Here is a 13,126-nt window from a genome sequence, read left to right on the forward strand (position 1 = left end):
AAAAAAAAAAAAAAAAAAAAAAAATACAGGATAAACATATGTGGTTTTCTAAGAAACAAATTTAAAAAGGAAGGAAGAAAGGAAGCAGAGTAATCTCAGGACAGGTGACAGTTGGGTTTCCTAGGTGAACAGGCACTCGGGGAGTAGAAGAGGTAAGAGGTGCTGGGAAAAGGAATCAATGAATAGAGCCATGGATGAGAAAAAAGCAAACCACCAGTGGGCTACCACAGGCACTCAGGGCTTGGAGAGGGGGATTAGAAACCTGCTCACAGAGATCTTGGGCCAAGAGGAAATGAGAACTGACACAGGGCAGGCCAAGTGCCAAGAGAGACCAGGATTTCCCAAAGGAAAAGCCGCCAGGTCCCATCTTCTGGGCCTGCCTGAAAACCCATCTCGTGGCCTCCATCTACTGCCTGGGGCCCCCACTAATTACCAAAGCAGCTGGTCCAGGGACTGAGACTGACGTAATTCATTAGGCCTTTGAAAGCTTAACATCCCTCCCATCAACGAACACTTTCTCACTGTTTGTTGCTGCCTAGCCCCCAACTGTACAGAGAGGCTTAACAAGAGCAATTTATGCATAATCGTTACAGATCAGCATTTCCTGAGCACACCCTATTGGCTGGGATTTTGAGAAAGAGCCAGAGAAAGTAAGAGATGTGATCTCTCCCGTGAAGCAGCTCCCACTCTGATCCCTAATATCAGTCCCACGAATGAACACTACAGAATGGATGTGGGAGGCAATCTGGGAGCACGTGGAGGGTTAACCGCCAAGTACCACAGGCAGAGCATGGATAAGGCTCAGCCTCCTCTCATCCCACAGTGGGCTTCAGAGGACCCAGTCCCCTCTGAGCTCTTGATAACCTACTCAGAGCTCAGGCACCAGCTAGCAAGGAACCAAGCACCCACCATTCTGTGTGTCCTGGTGTGGCTACCTCTGAGGCTCCAAGGTAAGTTCACCGCAAGGATAAGAAATATCCTGAGCCCCCCCAGGCCTCCAACCCTGTGCCGGTCATGCTGCTGGCAAGTTGAGTCTCTATTTCATCATTACAGTCTGGACCTCTCCCCTTCCCCACAGTGCTTAACATTCCCACGTCCTCTCCCTTCTTCTCAGACATTCTCATCTTCCCTATAGCTTCAAGTGCCACCTCAGAGGCTCATGATGCCTAAATCGGTCCAGTTTCATGAAGTGATGGCTTCTTCATGAACAAAAACTTTTGCTCTGTTAGACATGAAGTAGCTGCTCATTTAAAGCTTTACCTCTTGCCTCCTGGTTCCTGACTGTAACTTCTCACCTCTGCCCTTCACAAGGCTATATTTCTTCAGCAAACATCTCATTAGTCCCTGTACCTCCACTTGTGACATAGTGCCTGACCTCTCCCCTAAGCTCCAGACTCTACTATTTAACCTAATCAAACATGGGTGTCTTTCACAGATATGATAAGGAATTCATCTTTCCCCACAAACTCCCTTCTCCAACACGCCCCAATGAATTAGCAGCACCACCCATGTTGCCAAAAACCAGTGAGTGATCTCTCCTCTCCACACTCCCTCCCAACATTCATGCATCAGCCATGCCCGCCCCAGTGTCCACCTCGACTACACTGGGCAGCATCTCCCTGTCACCAGTCTTACCCTGCCTTGTCAATTATCCACTTAGTCACCAGAGGCAGGTTCCCAAACATAAATCCAATCAATAAAATAAAACAGAAACCTAGTAATCCCATCAGATAAGTAGAGGAAAAACAAGGTTTAAGAAAATAAATGCAGGGCTGGGGATGTGGCTCAAGTGGTAGCGCGCTTGCCTGGCATGCGTGCAGCCCGGGTTCGATCCTCAGCACCACATACAAACAAAGATGTTGTGTCCGCCGAAAACTAAAAATAAATAAATAAATAAATATTAAAAAAAAAAAAAGAAAATAAATGCAAAAGCATTAGAAAAAAACAGGCAAGGCATAGTTCCCAACACACAGACTTTTTTGTTTCATATTGAGAAACCAGTATTACTCTCTGTATAATGAAGTTTTGCAATTTTTTTTCTATTCACTTCAGCCTTTCGCAAGAAAGGATTAATAATATTACAAAGTGTGGGGATATGGCAAAGTGTTAAAGAAAATGCAGTACCAGCCTGGCATGTGTGCATGCCCATAACCCCAGCAACTCAAGGGGCTGAAAGGTAGGAGGATTAAAAGCTCAAGGCTAGCCTGGACAATTTGATGAGACCCCGTCTCCAAATAAAAAGAGCTGGGGATGTAGCTTGATGGTAGAACGAGTGCCCTTGGGTTCAATAACTATACCCCCCCAAAAAAAAAAGAAGAAGAAGAAGAAGAAGAGAAAGAGAAAAAGCAGCACCAATAAAAAATTCATTTCTCCCACTCAGAAAACTCTTGCCAGGGGTTGCATAAGTAGCAGTCACAGCCAGCAGCCAGGCTGCTGAGTGATCCAGACACCAAATCCAACTAAACAGAAAAGCGCAACACAAGCCTACTTACTATCTTCAAGACAAAGGGGGAAATTTTTTTAAAAAGGGAATGAGCCGTGAATTTCCTCGATAATTGCCAAGGAAGAGAGAGGCTGTCAGAATCTAGCCCTTTTTTCTCTCCATCTGGTCTTAAAATAAATAATAAATAATCAGAATTAGACTCTGGTTCAATATAGAATCATTGTGTATTAAAAGCATGGCTCATGATGGGCGTGGTGGCACATGCCTATAATTCAAGGCCTGCTTCAGCAATTTAGCCAAACTTTTATCAAAAAATAAAAAGGGTTGGGAATGTATCTCAGTGGTAGAGCACCCCTAGGTTTCATTTCCAGTACAGGAAAAAAAAAAAAAAAAAGCCTGGCCCTCACCACCTTCGTGCGGAGTCTTCCAGCACCCAACACAGGGCTCTGCCGGCTCATTTGGCTTGTTTCTGACTGCCAGGCTCCAGCAGCAGTCCTCCCATTCCCCAGGTGTCATGCCTTTACTCACCATCTTCCCTCTTTCTGAATGCCTGTTCCATTGTCCATGTGGCAAACACTTGTTAAGAAAATTCCAACATCTGCTCGCTTTATGAGGCTTCTGGACTGTCTGTCCCCTTGTTTTTCTTCCCTTTATCTAATGGAAACATCTGTTAAATACCTGCAACTATTCTACTGTTCAGGGGATTAAATCCTGAGCTATGTCTCCTGGCCCCTCCTATTTTTTATTTTGAGACAGGGTCTTGCTCAACTGCCCAGACTGGCCTTGAACTTGCAAACCTCCAGCTTCAACCTGCAGAGTAGCTGGAATTACAGGCATGTGCCACCATCTGTGCCCTGCAGTTCTTGACTTTTAAGCAAACTACACAAATAATCTTAATCTTGGTGCCCATTAGAATCCAGATCCAGGGTAGCAATAGCCCAGGAGTGCAAAAAGAGCATGGCCCCATGAAGGACACTAATTACTGCTTACACAGGTTCACATGCAGGGGCTTGGGGGTTGGGGAAGACATTTGGAAAGGTAACTTCAACAAGAAAGTAAGTCTAGTCAACAATCTAGATGGAATCAAAAATCAACAATCATGATGGAATCAAAAAATCTAACCAGTGGAGACTCCAAAGATTAAATCAAATCTTGAGACGGTCTAATTTCTTTGCAGAAAATGTGTCTTCCAGATTCTACATGGCTCAAGCCATGAATATATATATAAAGGTTGACAGGTATCCAGTGCAGACACCCAGGCAGACCGGGAGTCCCTCTTACCTGGCACAGTCCTAGGGGCCTGCCTAGATGGCTCTTGCAGCAACCTTCCAGATGATGGTGGCCTCAACCCCACGCTGCCCCAGGCAGGTCAAAGCTGGGATGAGCATTGGCAGGTTTCCCATTTCTCAGACTTATGTACAAAGCCTGGAAGTGGCTTTGTACAGTCACCTGCTCCCCTATATCCTTGGATATTGCTGGCATTGACCTAAGGACTATCCTTACTACCTAGGAAAAGCAAAACTTTATAAACTTATAAACTTTGGTGCAATTGGACAGGGTATCATTGTTTATGGTATCATGGAAAAAAGACAGCAGAATTGAGATATGAGGCAGGAGGAAGGGAGATCAGAGCTGGAAGAGGTAGAGGGGTCTGATCTTGGATGGTTTGACCCCAAATTTCCCTCTTTTTCTTTCCCATTAAGTGGTCTCCCTTCTCATCCCAGTCTCTTCCAGACCCCAGTGCACCTCCCCAGACCTCAGAGTTCTAGCCCCCATCCCCACTGCATAGCAAGTGTATGATCCATGAAAGTTATTTCAACCTCTCCCACTCTCAAGTCACAATTTTCCTCCAATCAGACTGCCCCTTTCTCTGTGTGTCCCAATTCACCTTGCCTCGGAGTCAGATCCCTAATTCCATTTTCCATTTTTTTCTTTCCCAGTCCACCAACCTCCCCTCCTAGGTGGTACTTCCTGCCCAAAACTGGCTTCCAGTTACCTACGATGGGGCTCCCACTTATTACTGGCCACTCTCCTTAAGCCCCCAGGGGCTCCTCCCCCGATCCCCACCTGAGCTACTGCAGTACCTATACCTTTAACAAACCTCCACGTGCGTGTTAACGGCGGTGACAGCATTTCCTTGTCTCTCTGCTCCCGCCCCCGGAGGCGCTGTCCATTGGGCCCTGGGTTCCTCTCTTCGCTCTCTAATTGGCCATGCTCCTGGAAAACTCCAACCAATGACCTCTCCGTGTCTGTCTCCCTCCTCCGATCCTGGACACCCATTGGCTCCGAGGACTTAGTACCTGTTAGCTTGTCTGGGTCGCTAGCAAATCCTTCCTTCCCGAGTTAGACGCCCAGGCTGAGAAATTGGTTCCGAACCCAAAGGAACCAGGGTTAGGCGACGCCAGATCACATGACCAGCGGTCCCCAGGACGTGCGGGCTGCGGGGCGTCACTGTGACGTTTGGACGACCTGCTAAGTGGCCGGGCTACCTCCGCCACCTGTGTAGCCGCGGCGCTGCCATGGACCTGGGACCCATGCGCAAGAGTTACCGCGGGGACCGAGAGGTGCCGCCGCTCGGGCAGGGCCTCCCGCAGGGGCGGGAGAAGGGGGCCGCGGAGTCATCCACGGAGGGGAGGGGTTTGCAGGGGCCACCTGATGGGAGAAGCGGGATTCAGAGACGACCTTCGGGGAGGGACTTAGGGGAGACGTGAATGAAGGTGGGTCAAGAGGAAGCACATCCTAGTTAAAGCTCAAACTCTGAAGCCCATCAGGGATGGAATTCAGCCATCTACTGGATGTGCCTGTCACCTTGGGCAATGCACTTATCCTCTCTGGGACTCAATTTCCTCACCCATAAAGTACTTACAAGGATACTGTGGACTTAGATGTACTTACGACAGTGCTGTAACAGTGATAAGTGCTATAACAGTGATAAAACAGCTTATAAGGAGGAGGGAGTTAAATAAGTGATCTTAGCACTTACCTTCAGCACCTCCTTTCTGCTTACTTCCTTTCCCTTCTCGGGACTGGGAACAAGAGAATTATCTTGGAACCGGGAATCCAGAGTTATGGTTACCATATCTGGTTGCATGCGAGCATTTCCAGATATGCTTGTTTTAAAATGTAGTATCTCATTAAACCTTAGACCTATTTGCATGAAAATTTATTATGTGTTTGTGGGGTGGATAACACAGGAATCCTTTTTTAGGCTCCCCAGGTGATTCCGATACACAGAGAGTTTTGACATCCTGAGACCCTGATTCATTCCTTTCTAGTTGTGGGATCCAGCAAGTCTTTTAGACTGTGTATGTGTTTCTTCACCTGTAAAATAGGGCATAGAACTTATTTCCTGGGTACTGTTTTTTGTTGTGAAGCCATTGTTATGAGGACAGAAAGAGCTACAAGTAGTGTCATTCTTCAATCTTAGCAATTCAGGAGGCTAAGGCAAGAGAATTGCAAGTTTAAGGCCAGACTGGGCATCTTAGTGAGACCCTGTCTTAAAATAAGAAATAAAAACAAGGGGATTGGGGATGTGCCTCAGTGGTAGAGCACCATTGGGTTCAATCCCCAGTATTACAGAAAATGTTCTTTGATCAGTGCCAGGTAAATAATAAGCACTATATGTGTCTATTAAATGAAATAAAACTTCCTTCCCAGGCATTTGAAGAAACTCATCTGACCTCTCTGGACCCCATTAAGCAGTTTGCTTCCTGGTTTGAAGAGGCTGTTCAATGCCCTGACATCGGGGAAGCCAACGCCATGTGTCTGGCCACCTGCACCAGGTGGGCATATCTCTGGGCTTCATGTGGTTGGGTACAGATGAATTTGGAAAATTAGAAAGCTAAATTTATTGTTCCACCTCAGTTATTAAAATATTGTGTGACATAGACAAGTCACTTATCCTATTTGGGCCTCTATAAACCGAACTTTACTGGTAAACCAAAAATGAGGCCACTAAATTCCCTTTCAGTGATTAAAGGGAGTGCCTTGTACATCTCTGCCCTTGATGTACCCATACACAACCCCTTGCCTCTCTCCCCATCTGCCCAAGCCCCATCTGCCCTTCAAGATGGGGTCACCCCAGGAGCTCTGTCCCTGTCATAAATCCTAGCTCAGTGCTTGGCTCTTATCATTCACTTTTGACAACCAATCATATACCCTTTGGCACATCTCAAAACTTCTTATTTAATTCATCTTTTACCCCCTCACTAAAGTGCAGGGCTTAAAGGCAAGGCTCTTATACTATTCTGGGTATCCCTCAGAGCTCCATGCAGAGGACCTGATATTATAGCTCCTTCTATGACCCCTAGGCACAGGATGGTGGCATTATTGTTGGTCCCTGTTCTTAGGGCCTTATTTTGTAGGGCTGCCATAACAAAGTACTAGAACTATGTGGCTAAAGCAACAGAAGTTTATTTTTCACAATTCTTGGTGCGAAAAGTCCAAAATCAAGGTGCTGTCAGGCTTGCTTTCTAGTAAGACCTGTCTGTGTCTTACCTGCTTATAGACAGCTGCCTTTTCACTGTGTTCTTGCTTTCCTTTGTATATGCATGGGAGAGCGCTGTTGTCTTTCTCTCCTCTCGCAAGGATGCCAGTCCTATTGGATCAGGGCCCCTTCCCTACAACCTTATTTAACATTAATGACCTCCCTAAAGGCTTTGTTTCCAAATATAGTCACATTGGAAGTTAGAGCCTCAACATATGGATTTATAGACAGTCTATAACAGGGCACCAGGCAGTGGTGTCATATTTGTACTGCCAGAACAGGTCCCTAGGGGCACATGGGAGTGGGTTCCTGAGAGCCAAATAAGGGGGCATAACAGAGTGGATGCTCAGACATCTTATGGGAGGGAGGATCAAGGCAAGAACAGTGAACTGGGTTCTCACTACAGCGCTCTGCTGTGTGCCCCTAGAGACGGAAAACCCTCTGCCCGCGTGTTGCTGCTGAAGGGCTTTGGCAAGGATGGCTTCCGCTTCTTCACTAACTACGAGAGTCGAAAAGGAAAAGAGCTGGTGAGGGTTCAGGGTCAATCCTCGCAGGGCCTGTGGGCCCAGCCTCCACCCTTGCCTGCATGGCCTTCTCATGCCTTGCACCCCCGTCCATGGCTCCCGAGCTCAGGGTCCCTTCCACCTGAAGCCTTTGCACTTGCAATTCTCTTCTCCACCCCTACCTCTATCATCTGATAGATGCCTAATTAACTCCCGTTCCTTTAGGTCTCAGCCCAAGTGTTGCCTCCTCAGGAGAGTCAGCCGAGTCAGCTCTGAAGCTGTTGGCTGTCATTTTAACTTGCAACTTTCCTTTCTGCCAGTTTTTTCCAGTTTGTGACTATGTGCTTATTTATGTGATTGTTCACTAATAATGTGTCTCCTCTGCTAAACAGTAACTATGGGTATAGAGGCTGCATCCTTTTTAAAAAAAAAACATTTTTTATGGATGCATTGTAGTTATACTTAATAATGAGGAAGCTGCATCTTTTTTATCTGTTTTACCTGCAGTCCCTCTCATGGTGTCGGACACAAAATTGGCATTCTGTGTGCACTCAGTGAATAAGTCCAAAATGAGAAATCCTGCCTAAGTCCATGCCAGCCAAACATGCATTTCTCACAAATCTATGACTGACAGAAATAGCCAAGACTCATTTTTTGTTGTTATTTTGGTTTTTGTTTTGTTTTGACTTTGGTATGGGGGATTAAATCCGAGGGTGCTTAACCACTGAACTACAGTCCCCACCCTTTTAGACTTTTTTTTTAAGTTGCCAGTGAACCTTTATTTTCTAATTTTATTATTTTTACATATGATACATGAGAATCGAACCTAGTGCCTCACATGTGCTAGGCAAGCACTTTACCACTGAGCCACAACCCCAGACCCCCTTTTAGAATTTTTTTTTTTTCTGAGACAGGGTCTCACTGAGTGGCTTGGGACCCTACTAAGCTGCTAAGGCTGGTCTTGAATTTTGCAGTCCTCCTGTCTCAGCCTCCCCAAGTTGCTTAGATTACAGGCATGCACCACTGCTGCCAGCCCAAGTCTCATTCTGGAGTCAGACTGGCTTAAACCCAGCTGTTCCACTTAGTATGTGAACTCTGACACTCTCTCTGAGCCTGTCTCCACATCTGTGATGGATGGTAGGCTTATCTTTGAGGGTTTAAATGAGATATAACCATGAATGCATCTGCTGGGGGCCTGCATGCTGCATATCTCCTGCCTTCACCCTGCATGTCAGAAGTATCTTCTCCCTGTCCTGATGGTTATCCATGAATTCTCTTTCATTTCCAGGACTCTAATCCCTTTGCTTCCCTTGTCTTCTACTGGGAGCCCCTTAACCGCCAGGTAAGTGAATGTTCCCAGGACAGCCTGGGGTGAACTGAGTTCGTGTGAACACGTTTATGGATTAGTCTAAAAAAGGTTCCCCAACTGGCCACATATCTTGCCTATGTTTGGGCACCCTGCCTCTCACACAATGCTGAGTCAGCTGGTCTATCTGGGGCAGGAAAGGAGAGACAGCCGAGAGAACACATAGAATCAGGTCCTGTGCTGGTAGGAAGGGCCATCGGCATTGAAAGCCACCCAGCCAGGGTCCATCCCTGAGCAGGTACGCGTGGAGGGTTCCGTGAAGAAGCTGCCTGAGGAGGAGGCTGAGTGCTACTTCCACTCCCGCCCCAAGAGCAGCCAGATTGGTGCTGTGGTCAGCCACCAGAGTTCTGTGATCCCTGATCGGGAGGTGAGTGGGGTTCCCCTATAGTCCTCCAAGTGGTGAGGGTTTTCAGGGAATTCCTAGGGAAGAGAGGGATGGCGGGAATGGACTGCCTTTGTTTGGCCTTTCTGTTGACTGTGCTCCAGTCTGCCTAGCTTACCTGGGTGTCCCCAGCCCCTAGCCCAAAGCACAAAATCAGTAAGTCCTTAAATGAATCATCGCTGGGCCTGGATCTTCCTCCATATTCTTCTCCTGAACAGTATTTGAGAAACAAAAATGAGGAACTGGAGCAGCTTTATCAGGAACAAGAGGTGCCCAAGCCCAAATACTGGTGAGTGATGCCAGGTTGTCCTCCAGAAGTGGACATCAGGACCCCTGTGTGTGGAATTCTAGATCTGCTCCTCCCAGCTATGCTCATCTGATGCCAGAGAGCCTGGGGTGAGGGGTGAGAGTGGAGAGTGAACTTCTGCTTCTCCTCCTAGGGGCGGCTATGTCCTGTGCCCGCAGGTGATAGAGTTCTGGCAAGGCCAAACCAACCGGCTACATGACCGGATTGTCTTTCGTCGGGACCTCTCTATAGGAGACTCCCCTTTGGGGCCCATGACTCATCGCGGGGAGGAAGGCTGGCTCTATGAGAGACTTGCACCTTGACTGGAGGCTGGCTAGAGTGCAACAGGGATGAGGTGCTAAGAGGGTGTGGGACTGGGAGCCTGGCCCTTTTTTAAAATTCGGTCCATTTCCCTTCCCACCCTTTATATCTGTGGCTCTCCAGATCTCCTTCTCAGAGTTCTCTGTACTCAGTTAGGCATCAGTTAGCTGCTGGAATGGATTGTACTGAGTCTAGAGAACCACACTTGCGGGAGAATCCTGTAATCATCCCCCCCCCCCGTTTTTTTTTTTTTAACTTTGCCTGTGATTTTTTGGAATAGCTCCCCGTAGGGGTGGTGGCTGGTGTGACTCCCTTTCTGGCCCACTCCCAGTCTGTTATGTAAACCATATTGCTCTAAACTGATTGGTCCCAGTGCAGGCACCTGAGCCAATCTAGACAATCAGATATTCTTGTTAATAATTTGAAGTTTGAAATGGAGAGACCCAGAGCCTTGGAAGTCATTGTAGCTAAGTCATTAATAGCAACCAAGAAACAGCCTCTGGCTGCTACTGTTGCAGTTCCTGCACTGCCCTGCACCCCTCCTTGTCTTGTCTCTGCTGTGTGGTTCTTCCTCCTGTCTCAGAACACCCTACTATCTATATAAATTCTCTTCCTCCTTCTCCTCCCTCTTCCTCTTCTTCTTTTCTCAGATTAAACTAGAATTAATTTACAAATAAAAGAACATGAACTAATTTATGAAAGATTATTTTTGTAACATTCACCCCCACTGATTGCTGCCTTCTATTATTTGAAGCATAGCAATGCATAGATTAAATTTATTCTTCATAGCTCCTAGGGACCCATAGGTAGAATTTATAGATAAGTAGGTTTCATCACAATATGGAGAGAAATTGGAATGAGCCATCTATTGTGTGTGAGTGTTCTGTCACTAGATGTATTGGATCCTAGCCCATCAGAAATTTTGTAGAAGGTTTCATGTGCTGTTACTTATAAGCCAGAAATATTTTTATAAAACTTTACTGACCATGTTCATTTATGGAAATTTAGTGCACGCATGCATGCACACGTGTAGGTACACATATACTTATTTTCCAAATATAAAATTATTATAGAGATTTGCTGTTCGGACTATCCATGCACTCCCTTCCCCTACTCCTCACCTCTGCTGAAGATAATTCCTAGGTCACTGGTTTTCACCTATATTGGAATTACCCAGGGAAGTTTAAAACTCTAGATGCCCTAGATCCTATCCTCGGAGAGGATTTAACTGATCTCGGTGCAGCGGGGCATTGGGGAACTTAAATGCCCCTCAGGGAAATCTGTGCAGCCAAAATTGAGACCTTATAGTCTGAAATTCTTGACACTTGTCATATGGTCTGTGGACCAGCAGCATTAGCATCACTTGGGAGTCCATTAGAGGTGCAGGCCATCAGGCCCACCCCAGACCTAATGAATCCAGTTCTGCATTTTTACAATACTCCCAGTGACCATATGCACTGGCCTCAACCTCTTAAGCAAGGTCTCCCACTCACAAAGTTGGTGAGCCTTTCATAGCCCTTGTCTGTCTTCTGTGCTACACTGCATTTGCTTCTCTTGAGCACAGGCCTGCTGACTAGGGACATGGCCAAATGGCCTATTGGCCATGGAGAGGAACCAGGCTGGTAAATATTTGCTGTGACAGAGCCAAAATTATTTGCACTGGTTGACCTTGAACTTGCTACTCTGTAAACTGTACTTCCTTTAACTATATGGGTGTGGGCTTCAGTCTGTTATTGGCAGGGGTCCTCCAAGGGCAGCCCTCTCCTGTATTGATCCCTGCTTAAGCCTGAATGTAGGAAGGCACATTGACCCTGTGGTCACTTTACTGGGCAGCCTTACCTACTTGGTCCCTTTTGTCGTGCCATGGACTGCAACTTTTATGAGCACATGTTTGTGTGTGTGTGTGTGTGTGTGTGTGTGTGTGTGAGAAAAGTACTACACCCCATCTGTGTTATTGGGGCTGTGTCACCTCTCAGCTTTGAGCCTCGTCTCAGCTGTTCCTTTTCAGTTCTCTGTGTATCAATTGCTATGCCAAGTGTGTAATAAAAGCCTGTCAACCAAGTGTGGTATTAATGTTTAACCTGGCTTGATTTCCCCCACCTCCCAAGAAAGGAGGAGCTGGGAATTTACCAGCTTCTCACGTTGCATGTTGGTCGTCCAGCAGGGGGAGCTCGACACCCAGAGTGGGCTCCTTTGGGGTAGTAGCGGGCAGTTCCAGCCAGCCTTGCCTGCTTCCCCCTTCCTCCACTTGGGTGGTGTCCCAGTGAAACTGTGGTCGATAACCCGTAGCCTCTCCGGCTCCTGCACATATTTACACTCTCAATTCCTCCTCCTCCTCCTCCTCCTCCTCCTCTGCCTCCTCCTCCTCCTGTCTCCTGAAAACTTTCAGCTGCCTTTCTCAGACTCCTGGGTGGCTACATCTTACCCCAGCTAGCCCTGCAACTTCTTTGTATATGTGTGGAGTTTCCCTGGAAGATTCCTGTGAAGATCACTTCAGGGTTGTGAGCAAGGTCAGCATGCAAGGGACAGGGAGCTCCAGACCCTTTTACTTAAGAGGGGTGAAGGTGATATTGGAGTGGGTGGCAATGCAGTGCCAGTATTAGTCAGAACCATGACCCAGGGCCCATCCTCATCTCCCACTTCAGGGACCCCCAGTTGGGCTGTGATGGAGGTCCTACAATATGGGGTCTACGGTACAGCCAGCCTGGAGGCTGTTGGCTCTTTCCCATCCATTCCAGGGTCTGTCTGAAACCCTTAAGTGGCCCTCACCTCCCAGGATTCTACGGCCAGACATTTCCCTCTCTCTTCCCCCACTCCCCTTCTGCAGAAGGTGACTAACAATGCTGCTTTCTTTGTTCTGAACCTCATTTTCTAGTGGAAGGCGCCATAGAGACAGTGGATATAGGCACAGACCAACTTGACTTTAATCCAGCTCTGCCTCTGAGCGCCTGAACCAGGGGCAAGTGATTTAACCCAAGCCTCAGTTAATTCATCTGGAAAATGGGGTTAATAGTACTCATTTCCTGCAATGAACTGATTAAATTAGGAGGCCTGTGGAATGCTTGTGTCCCTGCTGCCTGTTATAAGTGCTCTGTAAATGGTAGTTATTAACAGTAGGCAGGACTACACGTTTAGGGAAGGTCTGAGCTCCTCCACGGGAGGCTGTATGGATTGAGAAATTGGTGAGAACATAGAAAATTTAGTGGGGAGGTGAAGGAGAGGAGTCCTTGAGGAAGGCAGCACCCTTGAACCCACCTTCTACTCCTCCAAATCCTGGTCTCCCTCACTCATCCTCTGAGTTCCCCCTGGCCTGGGTTAGGCACCTAACAAAGGCCCCCT

The 13,126-nt window shown here is 47.2% G+C and overlaps 1 protein-coding gene and 1 long non-coding RNA gene across 15 annotated transcripts in view; one reads left to right on the forward strand and one right to left on the reverse strand.

Annotated features, from left to right (window-relative positions):
- The window catches only part of LOC125611283, a 38,260-nt gene extending 33,640 nt beyond the window's left edge, over positions 1-4,620 (reverse strand). For 9 of the 12 annotated variants that reach the window (XR_007341427.1, XR_007341428.1, XR_007341443.1 and 6 more), the window contains exons 1-2: positions 4,534-4,618; positions 2,972-3,097 (exon numbers count right to left, since the gene is read on the reverse strand). This is a non-coding gene — a long non-coding RNA (uncharacterized LOC125611283). Of the gene's footprint in view, positions 1-2,971; positions 3,098-4,533 lie in introns of all 12 variants that reach the window. The other 3 variants (XR_007341440.1, XR_007341430.1, XR_007341441.1) reach the window with 2 other exon arrangements.
- Positions 4,621-4,734: 114 nt separating this feature from the next.
- Pnpo (pyridoxamine 5'-phosphate oxidase) lies at positions 4,735-12,846 on the forward strand. Of its 3 annotated transcripts, XM_048785687.1 has the most exons (8): positions 4,877-5,007; positions 5,652-5,748; positions 6,101-6,225; positions 7,357-7,456; positions 8,721-8,774; positions 9,037-9,165; positions 9,399-9,469; positions 9,621-11,848. In XM_048785687.1, the coding sequence occupies exons 3-8, from the start codon at positions 6,203-6,205 to the stop codon at positions 9,787-9,789; spliced, it is 546 nt and encodes a 181-aa protein (XP_048641644.1). In that variant the 5' UTR covers positions 4,877-5,007; positions 5,652-5,748; positions 6,101-6,202; the 3' UTR covers positions 9,790-11,848. The 3 variants fall into 3 exon arrangements, with proteins under 3 accessions (XP_048641641.1, XP_015362145.1, XP_048641644.1); XM_048785684.1 differs by lacking the exons at positions 5,652-5,748; positions 9,621-11,848 and adding an exon at positions 12,663-12,846 and having other exon boundaries at positions 4,735-5,007; XM_015506659.2 differs by lacking the exon at positions 5,652-5,748 and having other exon boundaries at positions 4,737-5,007.
- The last annotated feature ends 280 nt before the right edge of the window (positions 12,847-13,126 follow it).

This window comes from Marmota marmota, unplaced genomic scaffold (assembly GCF_001458135.2).
Source record: "Marmota marmota marmota unplaced genomic scaffold, marMar, whole genome shotgun sequence".
NCBI classification, from domain to species: domain Eukaryota; kingdom Metazoa; phylum Chordata; class Mammalia; order Rodentia; family Sciuridae; genus Marmota; species Marmota marmota.

Coding starts and splice junctions, on each gene's coding strand:
- Pnpo (XM_015506659.2), top strand. CDS start 4,963: ATGGACCTGGGACCCATGCGCAAGAGTTACCGCGGGGACCGAGAG. Junction 6,226..7,356: donor TGTCTGGCCACCTGCACCAG/GTGGGCATATCT, acceptor GTGTGCCCCTAG/AGACGGAAAACCCTCTGCCC. Junction 8,775..9,036: donor GGGAGCCCCTTAACCGCCAG/GTAAGTGAATGT, acceptor ATCCCTGAGCAG/GTACGCGTGGAGGGTTCCGT.